This window comes from Chelonoidis abingdonii, chromosome 4 (genome assembly GCF_003597395.2).
Source record: "Chelonoidis abingdonii isolate Lonesome George chromosome 4, CheloAbing_2.0, whole genome shotgun sequence".
Lineage (NCBI taxonomy): Eukaryota > Metazoa > Chordata > Testudines > Testudinidae > Chelonoidis > Chelonoidis abingdonii.
In genome coordinates, this window is record NC_133772.1 from 71,241,343 (window position 1) to 71,262,902 (window position 21,560).

The following is a 21,560-nucleotide window of genomic DNA, read 5'->3' on the forward strand; positions in this document are numbered from 1 at the left end:
GACAGATATGGCAATTTCTGGCATATCCCGGACACACTTTATTGAAAGAAGTTAAACCTTGTTGAATTAAGTGTAAGTATCTTAGGAGTTCATTGTATTAAAATACAAATGTTTGTGTTTCAGCTATTTCTTTGAAGCTCATAACACTCCCAAGTTCAGTCTCCTCCCTAAAGACTTTACATCCAGTCCCACAATAACAATGTGAACTTTTAAAGTTGTGTGTTTTCCAGGAAATCTATAGGGGGGCAGGGTGTGTGCAAAGATAAACCTTCCAGTTACGCAAAAGCTCAGCCTTCTGAAGCTTCACCCTGAAAAAGAGACCTTTTGTCCGGTGATCAACTGTTATGTGAGGACAGATCAAAGATCCAAGCTGTATAAGAAGTGACTCTCAGATTCCTGGCAGTTTTTGTTCTGAGGCAAAGTGGTTATGAACTTGTATCCACGGAAAAACCCCTTGGTGAGGTCTGAAGGACTGTTCATTTGCCAGAGCCCTTTTTGGAGTTGGGTTAATTGCTAGTAAGCTTAACATTCATGTAGGTTATTTTATTATTTTTATGTGTTTTCTCTGTAATGCTTTAATCCTAAGAATAAATGTGCTTGCTTAGAAAGAGCTGTGTGGTACCTTATAATTGTGAGTGATTATGCTGCATATAGCCTCTGAGGAAGCCTCTAGCTGAGGCAGTTTGTCATGTTAGGGAATTGACAATATCGACAAGGAACTGTGCAGCCTAGAAATACCCTGGTCAGGTGGCACAGAGCTGTCTCTCCACCCCAGAGCAGTGATGGTGACAGAGCCAGAAGCCTAAGAGTGGGTGCCTTTGCTGGACCACAGAAGGGGAATACAGGTGCAGTTGCCCTGAACTGTGACCCCGTGTTTCACGTCTCCTCTCACAGAGGACACTTCAGACTCCCTGCAGCCATATTGGAAAATTAGTTCAGAGGGCAGAGTGTCACGTACTGACTCATCTTCACCGGGAGATGTCTCAACACTGGCCAAACTTAATACGTAGGCTCTGACAAGATAGCATAGATTGAGGGGCTACTACTGCTGGTCATTGTGGAGATAAGTCATATAGTTAAAACTTTTGGACTCCTTCAGGTGTAAAAATGAATCATAGGAAACACAGCAAGCAGGAAAAATTGCAAGTGAAAACCAGTGTGTCTTTGCCAGAGAATCACAAACTTTAAAACATTTTCGACATCAGTCATGTTTTCTAGTTATCAAGTGGGATGCTTCTGCCATTCAGCATTAAAAATTGTCATCTTGGTTTCAGGCCTTTTTGGGCTGTGAGATAGCCCATTTGTATGCACTAATATCTGAGACACTTCGTTGTGGAAACTATGCTTTGTTGTTTTATATTGCTCTGTTATATTGATGCAAGGGCATGTTAATGTTTTAAAGGCTGTGCAGAGTACCCTTTTCTTATGATCAGACACATGACTATCTTAAAGCTGCCCTAAGGACGGATTTGAATTGTTAATGCTTTTTCTGTGTTCCTTTTTCTTTTAAAATATAAATTTATGTGAGATTTAAAAAAAAAACAAAAAACCTGTGATATTTACTCATGCATAATTTAACACCCAAATAGAATAAACTCTCTCATATGATGGCAGCTAGTTATTAAGATTAACTCATGTGGGGATAACATACCTTGCCTAGTGGTACATTAGAATACATAAATTAGTCTTCATTGCAGTAGGCATGATTATGGAATGACCACACATAGTCAAAGGAGAAGGATGTTTATTTCTCAGTGATGACAGTAATGTAAAATCTGGTTTTAAACATGCTGAGCTTGCTTTGCCCCTGTGGTGAGTGCACTTTGCGCAAGCATCACTACATAAGCATCGCTGAGGGCACCAGATGGATTGCCAGAACCTTTGTTACTGGTGATTGTCCCATGCTGAGCTTGCAGAGCTATCAGCCAGGAAAAAAGCCTATAATTTTATTTGCAAACTGAGCACATCTGATATGAAATCAGAGCAACTTAATAAATATGGAACCTCATGATGCCATTTATACAGTTACTTTTCCACATAGAACTGCATTTAAACTCCATCTGGGCTCAGGAATCAGCCCAACTCCATCTGGTTGTCCTGGTCTGCCGCCCTCCCGGCCCAGCCTTGCACAATTCGTGGGCTGTACATCGGGTGACCAGACAGCAAGTGTGAAAAATCAGGACGGAGGTGGGGGGTAATAGGAGCCTATATAAGAAAAAGACCCAAAAATCAGGACTGTCTCTATAAAATCAGGACATCTGGTCACCCTAGCTGTACACCAGAGGACCCAGGGCCCTTGTTGGAATGGTATTTGTCATTGATTTGCACCACTAAATCCCTGACCCAGGAAAGCTTTCTGCCTGCAGAAATCAGCATTGCAGAGACCGTAACTATGTCCCTCTGTATCTTAACCAGTGAAAGACTGAAATTAAATATGACTGACTGAATCGCTTGGGGGGATGGACTAGATGACCTCTTAGGCCTTGTCTCTCTCCAGTTCCTATTTTGATTTTTACCCATGATTCTGGTGTACTAAGGGTTTCTAAATCATCAGAGCAGTATCTTTAGAGAGGGAAACCATGCAGGCTGCTTATCTGACAGGATCTATTCGTCTTCACATTTCTAGACAGAAATAGGGTTCATAAAAGTAATATACCAGTCACAGAAGATAGACTTTGTGCTAGCAGTTTTTCATAGGGACTGTTTCTTAACATACAGTCCTTGAATGATCAGACTACATTTAGAAGCTGATTAACAATACACTCCACGGTGTATCTAAATCACACATAAGCTAGCAGTATTTCTAACCAAGTACAGCTGACTCTGCAGGCTCAGTAAACCCTTCCATTGTAACTCTTCAAGCCTTATTATCCCTCTTATGTACCAACTGTCCATACTGTTAACACAACGTCTGGGAAGTACTTAATTTGCAATTTCTAGCTAATGCCATGTATGTCTACTCACCCACTCCCAGCCCAAAGTGAAACAAGTAAATGTGTGATTTAAAGTAAACTCTGCTATTCCTCCACAATAGCTGGTTCCATCTATACGTTTCTATAGGCTCCTAGATTTAGACCATCCAGAATAAATCAAGCGTCTGTGCTTTTGAGACTTGCACTTATTTGATGAAAACAGGTGGATGGATGAAGAGTGCAAAATTTCTCATCTTCCCTCAAGCTTGAGTACTTTACCTTTTTTATTGGAATGGGTTTTTTCAAACAGTCACAAACTATGCTCCTGATCTCCCACACTGGTTATCAAAAATCTAAAAAAGAAATCACAGATCCTCCTCCCCCCTGCCCCACCTTTACTGTATTCCAGTTGTCTGGCTCCCAGTCAGCACATAGTAAGTACAGTAAGAAGTTATTTAAAACTCTGCTCCCAATACAAAATGTTGTTCTGACTCCAAAGGGCCAGCTACGTTGTCAGGTCAATATTAGGTTGGATCTGACCCAAAATACCATGCCGCCAACCAATCTTTTAGTGTCTAATACTAAAAGTTTATTATAAAGAAAAAAAAGAACAAGAAGAGAACAATTACATGACAAAGCACTCTGATATATACAGAGAGTTCAGAGTCAATATATCAAGTTCTTAGCAGTATTGGTGAGTTTGCTGGCTTGAAAGTCTCCGTGGAACACATCCGCAGCTTGGATGGGTCATTCAGTCCTTTGTTCATAGCTTCTTTTGTAGAAAAAAGTTATTCCAGAGTTAAGCAGGAATGAAGACAAAGATGCAGCTGCCCTTCCTATCCCTTTTGCCATGTGGCTTGTACTTCCTGTGTCCCAAACACAATCCTTCACAGCACATGGCATGGAAAAGCCTTAGAGTTCACTGTCCATAGGCATGCCCCTACATGCCTTGCGGACTCATACGGTGTAGCTCCTACCTTCTCTGAATGGGTCAGTTGTATAGCTGATGGGCAATAGAACAGGCTAGGCAGTGCTGATGCCAATTGTCTGGGGGTATCACCCAGAAATACAGCAAAGTTTGGAAATTCAGATATACCATACGTATCTATAACTCACAATACAAAGGTGATAGAAATACATAAACAAGATCATACTTGGCAAATCATAACATTTTCACAGATACTTTACATGGCATGTCTGGTCAGATTGCTTGCAGTTTTATAATATTGGTATAAACAGTATCATAAGCATCTCCCATATTTCATACAGTGTCACAGGGACCAAAATTCTTGCACAGCATCTTTCCCTGGCAAAGAGAAGGGAGCAAACTAGACCTTCCAAGCTCTTATGTACCTCAGAATTCTATTACTTCCATTAACTTTTTTTCAAAAGAGAAGATGATGCATTTGCACACCAGTTTGCTTCTGCTCCCCAAAGGAATTTAGTGAAAAATCCATGTGAATGTTCTGTCTTTATTTGCTCAAAGGAACAGAGCTGCCGCTGATGTGAGAGACTCGACTAGAGACCTCCTGGATTTTGTGGGCTGGTTGCACAACTTTTTTTCTTTCCATTAACACATTCCTCCTCTCAAATCTCCATGGTTTTTTCCCCTTGTTTCCTAGACTTATCTAATCGCTCCTTCTTCATGGAAACCTCTCTTCTCTGGCACCTTTTGCTGCATTCTGACCCATATTGGGGCATTTCTTATATAGCTGAGATCCAACTATATGCTGGGGTTGGAGCAAACCTTTTTGGTTAATTGCTTATCTCCTTTGCATCTTAGTTTTCATGAGTACAAAATACTCTGTCACATATTCTTCAAAATGGGGTACAGATCAGCCCTCCAGATAAACAACTCCATGTTACAGTGCTGTTTTTGTCATTTCCACTGCAGTTGGAGAACGCTGGCTGTGGCTTGATCCAGACAACACATAAGTAATGTCTGTAAGTTGGGGTCAGCTGCCAGCAGTGTTGCAGAACTAATATTTATAACACAGAGGCACAGTTCAGGTGTGATGTTAGACCCTAGGATGCAACTCGCTATGACCCAAGAGCATTTTCAGGTCCTACAAAAAAATACAGCTTTTGCTCTCTATGCCAGAGACCTTGCCGCATTTACCAAGTCTGCATCACCATCAGGTTAGAAAGCAGAGCATTTTGAGACCACCTGTTACAAAGCTGCTGTAACTTGTTGGTGAAAATGCTGGAAACTCCCCTAGAGCTTTGGCTACACTAAGCTCTCGCTGGTAGGAGTCATTTTGTAAGTTTCTCTAGTGCAGGTAAGACTTTTTAGGGTAAGGAATGTAAAAGAATCCATGTCCAAGGCAGCTTCCTTGATGATTTCAACATGCACAGCATTTTCTGAAGAGAAAAGAAAGAGACAGGAATAGAAGAAACTAAACTCCTCTGTCACCAGAGGAGAGCATTATTAGGAGAACATTCTTCCTCTGTTTTGTGCAGCATTTCCATTCTGCCAGTATTAATCAGATAACCAGTCACTGGAATATCAGTTGTCCAGGAAGTGCTGCTCATATTCACGGCAGGACAGTCCTCCTTATTTTTCAGTAACACTTTAATTTCCTCTTTGGCCTTCATCCAGTTGCAAAACCTGGGCCCTTATTTCCATGCTTGATAGCAGATTCTGGCTTTGCAAGCTTTTACATCACCCTCAAGTTAAATTTAGAACATTGGTTGCCATGGTTGCAGCTAAGTATTTTTTAATTCTCTACTTGTTTGCTGCTCTGCCCTTTTTTCTTTAAACGTTTAAATTGGGATGCAAGGAGTGCATTAAACAATTATCCAACCTCGTCTAAGAGAAAAAGGAGGGCATGTGAGAGGTGAGACTCTTGAACTTCAATCTGATGAGTCAATATCTGCTCATTCAGTACTACCCAGCAGCTGCAGAAACTATCACAAGCTCTCTTCTTGTACGGTATTACACAGTCAGGGCGAGAGGGTTTTAAATCTTACATAGATAAAATGCTAGCACAGAATACTGGACTGGATAAAGAGCTTCTATTCTCTCTCCTGATCCCCTCCTCTTTTTAAGCACATGAGAGCACGAATCCCTGTTCTGAAATCCACTTTGCTGGAAATGTGAGGAGAAAGCATACTGCATAGACCTCCAGTTAAAATCTTAGGGCACGTTCTGACTTGAATTAGATCTTCTTAAAGAAAAACAATATAGTGACATTATGATACCACACTGACCAGACCTGTTTTGTACTTTAAAACAAAAACCTGAATACAGAAATTGAAATAGGCCACATCAAAGTAACGAGCTATTTGATGGTCCAATCCACGTGTGATTTGTTTTAATAGAACATGAAACCATACAAAGTTGAGAAATTTGGGAGGTTGGGCTCTTAATCCTTAAATGACATTAGGATTAATGTCCTAATGGATGGGGAAAAAGGAAATATTATTCCCATGTAAGCATAATGAGATTAAGTGATTTGCCCAGTGGTCACAGGAAGCGGAGCTGGGAGTTGAACCCAGATTTTTAAGTCCCAGCAGGACTCAAGTGTATTTTTCTCGACATGTAGGCGCTAATGCCATACAAATAATAAATAATGTGCTAACAGTCTGCATTTCTGTGTTTGAATTTCGTCTTCTGTAATCTTCCAAAGCTGCAGCCCCACTTTTGAATGGTTTGGAATTTAAATGTGTTGCTACAGTCATGTCTTTGTTGGAGATGGACCGTGACTTGTGTTCATTAAGGCTACAGTTGTCGGCTCAGATTTCATGTTTCAAAAGCTTTCTCCCTGATGAAGTGTGAAAAAAGCCAAGCTCGAGCAGAGGCTTGTGAATGATAGAATAATAGCCCTTCCTCCCAGTGTCTGACAGGCTTAATGCCGTTACTCTCAGATCTTTTTTAAAACTTTGAGACAGTGAATTTGTTCCCAGACAATAAAATAGTCCTCTGAGTGCAACTCTTAACATTTTCCTGATCAGCCTTTTCCTAAATTTACGAAGTTTCTTACACTCAGAAGCTTCTAGTTTGTGCATTTAGCAATTCCCGGGTAATAAGGTTTAATAGGCATTAGTGGCATTGATTAACTGTTTATACATCATGCTATCAGAATACATCGATCTTGTTAACAAAAAAATATGAATCTGAGTTAAATCAGTCTGCCCTCTCTCTCTTTTTCTGTCAAATACAAGAAACAGCAGAGCAGAGATTGCTTTGTAAACCTACCTGGGTAGTACATATCTGTTCTTTTCCACTGGAAGTAAGATGACTGCATTACCAAGAAACTTAGTTCAGCAAGTTTTGCAGTGTGTAAACATTTACTGAAAGTATTAGAGCAGAACTAAAGAGTCATTTATTTTTCTAAACCACTATCATGCATCCAGCCAAGGTGCTGCCAGGGTCCTTATTTCCAGCCCTCTGGGGAGGGATAGCTCAGTGGTTTGAGCATTGGCCTGCTAAACCCAGGTTGTGAGTTCAATCCTTGAGGGGGGCATTTAGGGAACTGGTGTAAAAATCCTGTCTGGGGATTAGTCCTGCTTTGAGCAGGGGGTTGGACTAGATGACCTCCTGAGGTCCCTTCCAACCCTAATATTCTATGATTCTATCACCTTGTGCTCTGTGTGTATGCTCCTAAAAATTCACAAAGCAGAAGCTGCTGGCCCATCCCACTATTCTGGATACGGAAGTTGTGTGATAACAAACTTGCCCATGTGACTCCAAAATTCCATCTTGTAGCTGGGATTCTACATGAGGTAAGCCAATAGGGTATCCCAATTTTTCCCATCCCAGCTTACCATTTTCCTGATCATGGCCTTAAGGGTCCTATTGAACCTTTCCACCAGGCCATCTGTTTGGTGGTGATGTACAGAGGTTCATAGGGCTTGTACATGGAGCAACAAACAGAGATCTTTCATCAACTTGGACACGAAAGGTGTCCTTTGATCAGTCAATATTTCCTTGGGTAGCCCAACCTGGGCAAAGGTCTGTACTAGCTCCTTAGCTATTGTCTTGGAAGCCGTGTTGCATAGGGGAACAGCTTTTGGGTACCAGGTTGCATAATCCAGTACAACAAGCACATATTGGCGGCCCCGAGCTGTCTTCTGTAGTGGCCCTACCAGATCCATGGCTATCCGTTTGAAAGGAACCTCTATTATCAGAAGAGGTATCAAAGGAGCCCGCAAGTGCAGGCGAGAGCTATGTAACTGACACTCTGAACAAGAGGTGCAGTATCGCCTGACATCTTCGTGTACTCCTGGCCAGAAGAACCTCCGCAGGTTCCATGCCTGGATTTTCTCTACTCCTAGGTGTCCTCCAAACAGGTGACTGTGGGCGAGACTCAGTATGGCTTTTTGATGTTGTATCTCTTGCTCCTGCACTTCCACCACACGGTACAAGAGATCTTTCTTCACTATAAAGTAAGGTCTAGGACCCCCGACCTTCCCATCCACGGGTATCCCATCAATCTCTGCCACCTCTTTCCTAGCATTATCATATCTGGGGTCCTCTGCCTGGTCCCACCCGAAACTCTCTCTCTCTCTCTCCCATGACTAACCTGCCCAAGCTCCCAGGGGCCAGATTCTGCTTCTTCCAACGGCTCACCACCATCATGGCTGGGGCAAGCCTCCGGCTCACCTTCTGTGATGGAAGTTTCTCTGTTGGCTGCTTGTCTCCATCTGCCTGCTAGGGTGGTCTTCTGGCCCTGGGTCAGGATCCAGGTTCCCAAGGCCTTCGTGTCCTTCCTCTCTTATTTTGTCTTCCGGGTCTTTCAGGGGGGCTGAGAACAGATCCTAAGAAATCTCACAAACATCAGGGGTTGACATTCCCCTGGTGACAAGTCGCTGTCCTCAGGGTCCCCACCTCCCTCCAGCCTCTCCAGGGGAAGTAAATTATCAAACTCTGGGTAGTCTCTCCCAATGATTACAGTATATGGGAGTTGAGGAACTATGTCCACAGTCATCTCAGTGGGGTTCCCCTGAACCTCTGTCTCCACCAGGATGGTGGGGGAATGGCTCACGGCCCCATGCATGCATGTCACTGCTACGCGTTTGGCTTGTAGTCGCTGACGACTTTTTACCAGCTTACCCAGTGGTGAGCTGGAGCCGATTCACAATGTTTCGCAAGAACCGGTTGTTAAATTTAGAAGCTGGAGTAGAACCGGTTGCTTAAGGGGTGGCCCGGCTTCCCCAGGGGGCAATTTAAAGGGCCTGGGAGCCCTAGGCTGTTTAAATTGCCACCAGAGACCCACAGCTGGAGCCCTGGAGTAGGGCTGCGGGGCTCTGGGGGCTATTTAAAAAGTCCGGGGCTCCCACTGCTTCTACCGCCCTGGCTCTTTAAATAGGTGCCTGCGGCTGGGACCCCAGCTGGGAAGGGGTCTGGCAGCCAGAACCCCAGACCGGCAGCAGGCTGTGCAGGGCCAGCAGCCGGGATCCCAGACTGGCTGTGGGCTGAGCGGCTCAGCCCCCTGCTGCTCAAGGGTTCCATCCTCCAGCTCCTGCCAGCCGGGATCCCAGCTGCCGGACCCACTCAGCCCGCTGCTGGTCTGGGGTCCCGGCCCTGCCCACATACAGTGGGTATCTGCCTTCTCCTTGGTTCTGACCCATTCTCTTCCTCTCTCTGCACTGAGCTGAGGGTGGGAGTGCACTGATTACAGGGCTGGGGGTGAAGGGTCTGGCCAGGAGCTAAAATGAGGGAGGGAGCTCAGGGTTGGGGCAGGAGGTTTGGGTGTGGGGGCACTTACCTGGGCAGCTTCCATTTGGTGTGAGGGATACAGGTGGGAATGTGACTCCCATTTGGTGCTCAGGGTGGGGGTGGGGATGTGTGGGGGGGTTGAGGGAGGTGCAAGAGTCAGGGCAGAGGGCTGGGGGCATGTGAGGGGATGCAGGTGTCAAGGTAGTGGGGGCGGGGTATGTTTGGGGGTGCCAAAGTCAGGGCTGGGGTCATGGGGACGGGTGAAGGAGTCAGAGGGCTGGGTGGTACAGTGCTCAGGGCAGGGGCCTGGTGTGGGGGTGCATGGCTCAGGGAAGAGGACTGGGTTACTGCCTCCCACCAGAACCCCAAACCCTCCCACCGCTCCTTGTCCCGACTACCCCATCCTGGGACCCTATCCCCTATCTAAGCCTCCCTGCCCCTTGTCCCCTGACTGCCCCCGTAGGACCGTACCCCCTACCTGTACCCTGACTGCCCTGACCCTTATCCACACCCCTGCACCCAGACAGACCCCCTGGACTCCCATGCCTATCTAACCGCTCCCCGCCCCCTGACAGGACCCCCAGAACTCTGGACCCATACAACCCCCCCGGCTCCCTGTCTGCCCCAACCCCTCTCCACACCCCTGCCTCCTGACAGCACCCACAGAACTCCCGACGCATCCAACCACCCAGCTCCTTGTCCCCTGATCACCCCCTTCAGAGACCCCTCCCACCCTAACTGCTCCCCCAGGACCCTCCTTGCTCCCTGTCCCCTGACTGCCCTGACCCCTATCCACCCCCCAAACAGACCCTGGGACTCCCATGCCCCATCCAACCCCCCCCTGCTCCCTGGCTGCCCCCTCCAGAGACTCCCACCCCTAACCACCCACCCCCGAGATCCCAACCACTCCATCCAACCCACCCTGCTCCCTGTCCCTTGACTGTGCCCACCCCTTACCCAGCCCCCCGGCTCCCTTACCATGAGGTTCCCCGCTCCTCTGGAGCCCTGCCGCCGCGGAGCGATGTGCGTGCAACAGCAGGGCTCTGGATGAGCGGGGAGTGTCTTTACCTCTCCACAGAGCCAAACGCTGCCCCGCGGGAGCGTGCAGCCCCAGTCCCCAGAGTGCTGCGCGCGCAGCGGCAGGCCTCTGGGGGAAGATGGGGGAGGGGCTGGTGGCTTGCTGTGCTCAGCCGGCGCTCTGGCCCCGGACCGCGGACCCCGCGGCTTGCCGCGTCAGCAGGATTTTTAATGGCAAGTGGAGTCCCAGCAGGCAGCCGCGTGCCATTAAAAATTGACTCACGTGCCATCTTTGGCACACGTGCCATAGGTTGCTGACTCCTGCTCTACATCATCTCCTGACGTCATCTTTGGCAGACAACCAGTGGCCCTCAGGGTTCATGTCCCGTCGGACCGCTGGGCCTGGGTGGTGAGGATCTTCAGGTGGTCCACTACCTCTCGCAAGAGGGCATGATCTTGGGTTGCCTGGCTTATCAATAATTGATTGATTTCCTGCTGTAGCTGCATAGACTCCTGTTGCGCCATTGACTGAACCCAGGTGGCCTCCTGCTGGGCTACTGTGGCTTGTACCAGAGCTCTTACCACCTCCTCCATTGTGGTATAAAGCAAACAAACAAAACAAAACACAAAATCCAAAACCCCAGTGCACTCTTTTTTTAAAATCTCTTTCTTCCACCATGTGGTGAATGAAATCCCACTGCTAACACCAGTTGTGACAAATCTCTGTCCTTGTCTCTGTGGGTCCTGCATTTCCTAACAGATTTCACTAGCCTCAGAGGCTCACTGTGACCCTCCACTTAACTGTTCTCTTCTAGAGACAAAGGTCACAGTTTACTGAACCATTTTCTTCATAAGCCAATGAGGGAGGTGAGGAGAAGCTGTCCTCCCTTGCACATTCTCTGTTGTCTCCCACTCTGTGATTAATCAGGGGAGCAAACGGGGGGGAACCTGGGCCCACCCTCTACTCCAGGCTCCACTCCAGAGACCCTAATAGTATCAGCTATGGTAGCTGACCTTTTTGGAACAGAACATGTACAATTCCCTGGGCTACTTCCCCACAGCAGCCCCTACTTCCTCAAGCTCCACTTCACCCTTACCTCAGGGCCTCCTTCCTTGTGTCTGATATGGTGTGTACAGCTCAGTCTCTCCAAGAGTGCAACTTCTCACAGCTCCTGACATGCCCACCCACCTGACTAACTGGGAGGCTTTTAACTAGTTTCAGCCAGCCCCGATTGACTTCAGGTGTCCCAGTCAACCTAGCATCTGCCCTGCCTTCTGAGGTATAATCTTCGTCTCTGGCGAATTGTTCTGAAAATTGACCTTTAGGGGATGCTTATTGTTTCTAGTCTTTGTTTGAACTGGAAGCTTTGCCTTTTCAAAGAGTGCAAACCAAACAGTACTGACATGGCAGGACCAGGTGATCGGACTCCCTCATCTTTTGCATACTGGATTTATCAAATTTGCACGCTACAGCCATACATCAGGAAGATTAGATTTAAGATTATTCTGTTTAAATAGCACTGAAATGGAGAAGGAACACCAGTAAGTTTCCATTGTGTTAGGTCTTCCCAAGCTAACAGAAAAAAGTTAAACTATTGACTCTTTACAATCTTGGGACCCCCTATTGTCCACAGGATAGAAGAATAGGGCCTCTTAACAGTAGCTGTTGCTTTTCAAACTGAACCCTGATCCCCACAAGTGGAGTGGGCAGTAAGTAGTGTGTGCCTGTTCCTGCAAAGGGAGAAAATTGCTGAAGTTTTCCACAAGATTTTTTGGAGGAGAGGCAGGGAGGGATGCCTTTCGCTGAAGCATCAGGCATTGGCCTGTGCTCAAGACAGAGTTCCTGACTAAGTAAACCAGATCTGGTATGTATAAGTCTTAGATTACTGTGGTTGTAGCAGCTTTCACAGAAGTACAACGAACTGGATGGGAACACAGGAAAATTAATCATGATTAATCACACTTATAACAATAGAATACCAATGGAAATTTATTAAGTATTTGTGGATGTTTTTCAGTATTGATTTCAATTACAACATAGAATACAAAGTGTGCAGTGTGCATTTTATAGTAGTTTTTATTACAAATATTTGCACTGTAAAAATGGTTAAAAAATAGTATTTTTCGATTCACCTCATGCAAGTAATGAAGTGCAATCTCTTTATCGTTACAATGTAACTTACAAATGCAGATTTTTCTTGGTTACGTAACTGCACTCAAAAACAAAACAGCATAAAACTTTAGAGCCTACAAGTCCACTCAGTCCTACTTCTTCTTCTGCAAACGCTAAGACAAACAAGTTTGTTTACATTGACAGGCGATACTGCTGCTTGCTTCTTATTTACAATGTCATCTGAAAGTGAGAACAGGCGTTCGCATGGCACTTTTATAGTTGCAAGGTATTTACATGCCAGATATGCTAAACATTTGTATGCCCCTTCCATGATTCGGCCACCATTCCAGAGGACATGCTTCCATGTTGACAATGCTCATTAAAAAAAAATAATGCATCAATTGAATTTGTGACTGTACTCCTTGGCAGGAGAATTGTATGTCTCCTGCTCTGTTTTACCTGCATTCTGCATGTATTTCATGTTATAGCAGTCTTGGATGATGACCCAGCACATGTTGTTCATTTTAAGAACACTTTCACAGCAGGTTTGACAAAACGCAAAGAAGGTACCAATGTGAGATTTCTAAAAATAGCTACAGCACTCGACCCAAGGTTTAAGAATCTGAAGTGCCGTCCAAAATCTGAAAGGGATGAGGTGCGGAGCATGCTTTCATAAGTCTTAAAAGAGCAATACTCTGATGCGGAAACTACAGAACCTAAACCAGCAAAAAAGAAAATTAGCCTTCTGCTGGTGGCATCTGACTCAGATGATGAAATGAACGTGCATCAGTCCACACTGCTGTGGATCGTTATCAGGCAGAACCCATCATTAGCATGGAAGCATGTCCTCTGGAATGGTGATTGAAGCATGAAGGGACATATGATTCTTCAGTGCATCTGGCACATAAATATCTTGCAATGCCAGCTACAAGAGTGCCATAGGAACACCTGTGCTCACTTTCAGATGACACTGTAAACAAGAAGCAGACAGCATCATCTCCTTCAAATTGTAACCAACCTTGTTTGTCTGAGTGATTGGCTGACCAAGAAGTAGGACTGAGTGGACTTGTAGGCTCTAAAGTTTTGCATTGTTTTATTTTTGAATGCAGTTTATTTTGTACATAATTCTGCATTTGTAAGTTCAACTTTCATGATAGAGATTGCAGTACAGTACTTGTATGAGGTGAATTGAAAAATACATTTGTTTTTTACAGTGCAAATATTTGTAATAAAAAATAAATATAAAGTGAGCAGTGTACACTTGGTATTCTGTGTTGTAATTGAAATGAATATATTTGAAAATGTAGAAAACATCTAAAAATATTTAAAATAAACGGTATTCTGTTGTTTAACAGCGTGTTTAATTGCAATTAATTTTTAATTTCTTGACAGCCCTATTAAAAACTATTAGCATGTCTCCTCTCTATTGTCCGTCTTCCCTCCTCCCTGTCTTCTCTTCTGCAGACTAAACAAACCCAATTTTTTCAATCTTTCCTCATATGCCATGTTTTCAAGATCTTTATTTTTGTTACTTTTCTCTGCACTCCTCCAGTTTGTCCACATCTTTCCTGAAATAGGGTGTCCAGAACTGGACACAATACTCTAGTTGAGGCCTAATCAGCACAGAGTAGAGCTGAAGAATTACTTACTGTGTCTTGCTTACAACATTCCTGCTAATAAATCCCAGAATAATGTTTGCTTTTTTGCAACAAAGTTACACTGTTCACTCATATTTAGCTTGTGATCCACTATGACCCCCAGATCCCTTTCCACAGTACTCCTTCCTAGGCAATCATTTCCCATTTTGTATATGTGCAACTGATTGTTCATGTTAGTTTAAAGTTTATGTATTCATTTAGGGTGCCTCTGTTTGCAGAGAAGTTAACATATAATGCACTGCACCCATTTTTCTCCTTTTATTAAAGATATTGGACTACCCTGCTTCAAAGCAATCCCCTAGTAACTAATTAGTCTCAGTTCTCCACTGATGTCCTCTTCTCACCCAACTTCCACAAATGGCCAATTGAGCTGAATGAAATTTGAGTGGTAAACAGTAAGAAAAACACTGGGCTGTCATCATGTATGTAGCTTCCTCAAACATAGACACCACAAGATAATAGTATTTGGTCTTCAGTCTGGGATTATAGTTTCCTTAAATCTGTTGCAAATAAAATATAAATATTTGGGACATAAAAATCATCTGGATTATCCATGATCTAGAAATAAACACAAAAACCAGATCGTTGTAATTATCTTTATTTGCCTCAAAACTAAAGAAACTCAGAAGGACTTTTCAATTGACCAATGACAATGTTGGCTGACAGAGGAAGACCAAGTTAGAGTTGAGGCATGTTAACTAATTATGACTGTTCTTCCCACTCTGGCCCATCCTTACGTAATGTGACATGAATTCAGCCATTCAGTGGATGAATTCTGGAGCGGATTACAGAAAAAGCATCAGTATGTGATGAGCTGTAAACACATGTACTAATGCAGTTAAATTCCTTTGCTCCTTCTTTCTGCTTTGCTTTCTTGCTTGACTTGCTTCTTCACATGTATGATCTCAAGTTCATTTTACTGAAGTAAACCAAGAACTAACACTGGTTTGTAATTTTGAGGTTTTTAAAGCCTCCAGTCCAGCACATTTGTGTGGAGTGGCATAGAGTGTAGAAGGGCCACAACTTTGGCAGCATTGGTAAAGATATTCACTGAAGTCTGACAATGGATATCATGGAAACTTGAAATGATACCATGGTAGTACTTGGATTGTTGTTGGCCCACAGAGGACTTCTTTGGTTTATGGTAATAATGATTTTCTCAATGAACTAGATTTATTTGCTTTAAAAAGAATAGTTCTTCAGATTCAGATAATGGCAGGAAATTATGTTCCCTCGTCTCAGGCATCTTCTTTTTTTAAAAGAAGAAAAAAAAAGAATCCATTATTTAACCCTGAGATATTTGAAAGTAAAGAATGGGACATTTTAAATTCCATTCCCTGAGTAATGGGAAATTATTTTAAACGTTGCTGTCCAAGTGTGTGTGTTGCATTTATCATCAAAGTGAATTACCAATATGAAATCTGAAACACTAAGAGAAATAGGCCAAATATTCTGAGGCTTAGATCCAAGGAGAGCTTCCCTGAGATGTCATAAAGCACTTCAAATCTTTGTGAAATTGTATATGTGTCTTTGGTTTCGTTTGTTTCACTGATAGCGAAATCGTAACTGGCAACGTTTGGAACACTAGGTGGCCTGCAGTTTTGCTAGTGTAGGCAGATAAATGGAACAAAAATTGTCTGTCAGCATTTGCTATCCTGATGCTCTATAACCAGGAATGTGGGAGTTGGATGGATGGCTTTTCTGCATTTCCGCTTTAGCCTAGGCTTTTATTTTTGCTTCAAGTAGAGGGATGCTTTTGTCTTGTACTTCAGTGGCATTTAATTATTGCTGTGTAAAGAGAGATGTCCTCTAAAAGATGACAGTCTTAACTCTTCAAAAAAAATATTACTGAAAGGCAGCGTGTTTCTGTGGTTAGGACACTTGTTTCCATTCCTGCCTCTGCTGCTGCCCTTGGACAAGTCACTTCACCTCATTGAGCCTCTGTTTCCTTCTCAACTGTGTTTATTTCGATTGTAAACTCTTCAGAACAGGGATGGTCTCTTAGGATACATTTCTATAGTGCCCAGAACAATGGGGCCCCAAGCAAGACTGGTGCCTCTAGGGCAGGGGTAGGCCACCTATGGCACGAGTGCCGAAGGCGGCACGCAAGATGATTGTCAGTGGCACTCACACTGCCTGGATCCTGGCCACCAGTCCAAGGGGCTCTGCATTTTAATTTAATTGTAAATGAAGCTTCTTAAACATTTTAAAAGCCTTATTTACTTTACATACAATAATAGTTTAGTTTTATATTATAGACTTATAGAAAGAGACCTTCTAAAAACATTAAGATGTATTATTGGCACGTGAAACCTTAAATTAGAGTGAATAAATGAAGATTCAGCACACCACTTCTAAAAAGGTTGCCGACCCCTGCTCTAGGCACTACTATGATACAAATAACAATGGTGTTTAGGGTGACCATACGGCCCGTTTTGGCTGGGACAGTTCCTTTTTTAAACCCGGTCACGGCTGTCCCGACTTCTTTGGCAGAAGTGGCATTTGTCCCATTTGCTCTTGCCAACTTGATCAGGGACACGGAATCTTGTTACTATTTGTAAAGCACCACATAAACTTACAGTGCTATGGAAGGTTGTTGGTTTTTTTAACATTAATAATAGGCCTTTTCCATCTCTAATCTGTCTGATTCAGTTCACACGGATTGTTGAATACACTGTCAAAGTACTTTACCTACATGTCTGCATACAGTCCTCATCTTAGCCCTGAAAAATCTGCTGTATTGGTTAGGTGCAGGTGTGGAACTGATAACAAAAGCATGTGCACTGTAACAAAGTGAATGATTCCAAAACAGTCTCCAATGTATAGTGTATTTCCTCTTTCCAGTTGGTTTGCTATCTCTTTCTAGTGCATGAGCACATCTGTGCATCCGAGGGGGTCTGAGTGATTCTGTCAGCCAATATCTGTTTCGTGCATGCATGTTTTCAATAAGCTAGTTTTCCATAGTTCTGAGGAAGGAAGAAAATTCATTTAGAAGCCAGTCAGGCAGCATATCAGATGGTACATTAGCAGAAAATGCAGCTGATGACAAGCACCAAATTCTTTGCTGAGAAAAATTTCAAGCTTTCCCTCTTTTTTCCTGTGTCTTGTAGAAACTGGCAGTGGCCAAGGTTATGTGACCTCAGAGAACCAACTGCTCTATTATCCCAGCATCACCTATGCTATAATTGGCAGCTCAGTTATCTTTGTGCTGGTGGTGGCGTTCCTTGCCTTGGTTTTGCACCACCAACGAAAACGCAACAACCTCATGAGCCTGCCTGTGCATCGGCTGCAGCACCCTGTCCTCCTGTCCCGGCTGGTGGTCCTTGATCATCCACACCATTGCAGTGTCACCTACAATGTCAACAATGGAATTCAGTACATGTCCAACCAGACCTGCCACAGGCCACTGGATCTGGATTCTCCACCATCGTATTCAGAGGCTGTGTTAGACCAAAGGTATGTATGGGAATGAACTCTCCTCAAAGTTATGCTAAAAATTGCAATTCCTGGACTCTGTGGGCCACCATGCTTCCTATGTGTTCTCATCATAGCATTTATGCTCATTGTTTTATTTGATAGGGTACAAATATTCCCTATGTTCTAATACTATAATTATACTATACTATAATGCCCTATAACTAGGTTTGGAAGGATTAAATTATATTGGTAAATACTGTTTTCACCACACCCACACTGACAAAAATTATCGAAATATACAGGTAGGCAAAGTAAAAATATACTGCTAGAGAACTTATTAGAGTTTGATTTAAGTATATTTACTTTGTATATTTTCACCTGTAATATTGACCATTTGTTTTTTAATGGTTGTAAAGCTTCAACTCTTTGAATCTCATTGTCTGCTGTCATTAAATAATTGTCTGATCCTCTGTTGTCTGACACCCCTCCCCCCCATAATTTCCTGCATCTGTGAAAATTTAAATAGAAATTAAAAAAAAAACACCTTAAAAATAAACATTGATATTATCCAACAAAATTATTTTAAAATCAAATTCTGCCAAGCCTACCTGTAACTTTTGATTGTTCACTCACATAGGAACAAATTCAGCCAGCCTCTTCTGTGTATACAGGGAAGAGGTTCCCCCTCTCAGTTTCACCTTAACCTGCAGAATTAATGGTCCAGAAGTCTCTCTGCACCCAGTGGCATGAAAGAAATTTAAGGATTCGAGGGACATCACCTGAGTGCACTTCTCTTTTGAGGTCACTCCTGCTCTTGATACAAGTAATCAGTACCCCCTGGCTCTTTGGGGGTCTACAGGAATGACTGGAATATGGAAGGAAACTGTCACTTCAGAAATGTTACTTCATGCCAATCTGGGAGCGAAGTATGAGGTTGCTCCATAGTAAATATCAGATGCTCAGAGTTTAAATACACAGGGACAGCTCCTGTAGCACTCCCAGTGAAATCAAGGAGTCTCCCTTGATTAAGGGCTGCAGGATTTGTCCAAAGGTCAATTGTCGTCTTAGCCAAAATGAAATCTAAAAAATTGTATCTCACAAGGTCTTCAGTGCTAGAGGCATTAAATGTAATAACCCAGACACATGGCACTAGTCTGTTTCCAAAGGCTCCTCCAATGGCACTTCTTTAGAAATTCAGAAAACAAAAGATATATATGTTATGGGTTCAGTCACAGAGATCCCCTTGGGACTGTCACCTGATGTGCTGTAATTACCTCTGAGCCCGTTTTCCCTGCCAGCTTGAGACTTCCAGAACCCTGCCTTGTTGAGCCAGACACACTATCCTGCTCCAACACAGACCCAGGGTCCGGGCCACACCCCCAAAGCTTCAGGCTTTAAGTGAAAGCAGCTCTGTAGGTAACCTGACTCCAGCACCCAGTGGGATCCCAACCCTAAATAAATCCGTTTTACTCTGTATAAAGCCTGTACAGGGTAAACTCATAGTTCGTCCGCCCTCTATAACACTAATAAAGAGATATGCACACCTGTTTCCTCTCCAAGTATTAATCACTTACTCTGGGTTAATTAATAAACAAAAGTGATTTTATTAAGCATAAAAGTAGGATTTAAGTAGTTTCAAGTAATAGACAGAATAAAAATAATAAAATAAAATAGAATAAAAAAATTCACCAAGTGAAATAAAGCAAAAACATGCAAGTCAAAGCCCAATACATTAAGAAACTGATTACAGATAATATCTCACCCTCGGAGATATTCCAATAAGCTTCCTTCACAGACTACACTCCTTCCTAGTCTGGGCCCAATCCTTTCCCCTGATACAGACCTTGTTGGTTCCAGCAGACATCTTAGGTGGTTAATAGGGGCTTTCTCATGAATCTCTGTCCTGCTCCACCCCTTTTTATAGCCTTGGCACAAGGTGGGAATCTTTTGTGTCGCTAGGTCCCCACCCCTCCTCCTAAATGGAAAAGTAGCAGATTTAAGATTGATTTCATTATCAGGTGACAGTCACATGTCATTGTAAGACTCCAGTCTCCAATCTTCCTGGGCTGGTCCACAGGCACACAAGAAGGTTTGCAAGTAAACAAAGCCATTTACAATTAATTGATTCTGAAGCACCCTTAATATCTTCCACTTAATATGTTTACATTAGTAATACAAGTTTATATCTTATTCTCCTAACTTCAGACATAGAAATAATATGCAGACCAATAGGATGAACACACTCAGGGCTTGGCTACACTCACACTTTACAGCGCTGCAACTTTCGCGCTCAGGGGTGTGAAAAAACACCCCCCTGAGCGCTGCAAGATGCAGCGCTGTAAAGCCTCAGTGTAATCAAGGCGGCAGCGCTGGGAGCACAGCTCCCAGCGCTGCACACTATCTACCCGAAAAGAGTGTTACGTCAGCACTGAGAGTCGTTTCTTTCCCAGCTCCGCTCTGACCTTACGCTCACACTTCAAAGCGCTGCCACGGCAGCGCTCCGAAATTCCAAGTTAGCCAACTCAGTAGATTATACTTGAAATATTCCTACAACAACCTTTTGCATAAAGCACAATCCAGTTACATCATATTCACGTTCATAAAGCATATGCAGCAACATCACAATATATATCTGAATCCCCCAAAAAACATACGTAATTGAGTATTCTGTTCCTTTGTAACAAGCCTGTAGCCTTTCTGAATATTAACTTTTTGCCTATTTTCCATAGTAACACCATGACTTTATTTGTATAGACTCATATTACACAGTCCCGGATTTTTCACCTCTTTTGTAAATTGTAAATGAATTCAGTGTCTGTAAATGATGTCCAGCCTGAAACTCTAGAGCAGGGCGGGCCGATCGGTTTTGGAAATTTATGAGACGGTTAGGAGGGATCTGGTCCCGGCCCCCACACTATCTCCCTCTCCCCCAGACTCCTGCCCCATCCACCTCCCTTCTTCCTGAATGCTCCTCCTGACCCCTGCCTCATCCACCCCCTCTCCTGTCCCCTGCCTGCCCAGAATCCCCGCCCCTGACTGGACCCCAGCCGGTTAGGCCGATTCATGTAGTTCCCTGGAAGGGCCCCGCGCCTAAGAGCCCCCCCGCGCCTTACTCTTTTTTATAATTTTTCCTTACTGCCAGCTGAGGTCCGCCTCCAGTGTTCCATGGACCAAACGCGCCGGCGTGGCTGCCCACACCCTGTCTCTCCACTGGAGCTCTGGCCAGAGTGCGCAACCCACAGCTCTCCTCCCGACTGGAGCCTCACGAGCGGAAGAGCCCGGCCGGCGGCGCAAAGCAGTCGCGCCCCGCCGGCTGTAAAGCGCGGTCAATAGCTAGCCCCGCGGCCCCGGCGCTCGCAAGCAGTCCTATCCGGCCCCGGCCAGCGAGAGCGATCCGCAAATCAGGACGCCCCAGGTGCATCTAGCCCCGCCTTTCCTAGCGCTCAAAGGTCAGATCCCCGCTGGCCCCCATCGCTTGGTGAATATGCGCGGCATATCATCTATGGGCCCCGATCCGGGCCCCGTTATGGTCTCATTAATGTCAATCTCAGCGCGGCAGTCTGCCCCTTGACCGGCATCCGGATAAGCATCTCTGGCCCCGCTCGCCGTTTTTCCCCGACCGCATTTACCCTCGCCTGACCTGAGCATGGCAAAGCCCCGCGTCCTCCTGGACGCAGTCCGCCTTCGCATGCTCCCTGGAGCTCTAGTCTCCTGTTAAATAGCTCCCAAAGCCCTTGTTGGATAGGCGGTTCCGCGGGGCTAAATTAAAGGCCTTGAGCTCC

The 21,560-nt window shown here is 44.4% G+C and overlaps 2 protein-coding genes across 4 annotated transcripts in view; both read left to right on the plus strand.

The window, feature by feature from the left end:
- Positions 1–21,560, plus strand: part of TRIM44 (tripartite motif containing 44) — a 547,049-nt gene that overhangs the window by 345,777 nt on the left and 179,712 nt on the right. The window lies entirely within an intron of this gene.
- The window catches only part of LDLRAD3 (low density lipoprotein receptor class A domain containing 3), a 178,273-nt gene that overhangs the window by 149,107 nt on the left and 7,606 nt on the right, over positions 1–21,560 (plus strand). For all 3 annotated transcript variants that reach the window (XM_032805074.2, XM_032805075.2, XM_075065260.1), the window contains exon 5: positions 17,472–17,817. In XM_032805074.2, coding sequence (XP_032660965.1) covers positions 17,472–17,817 — 346 coding nt within the window. The remainder of the gene's footprint in view (positions 1–17,471; positions 17,818–21,560) is intronic.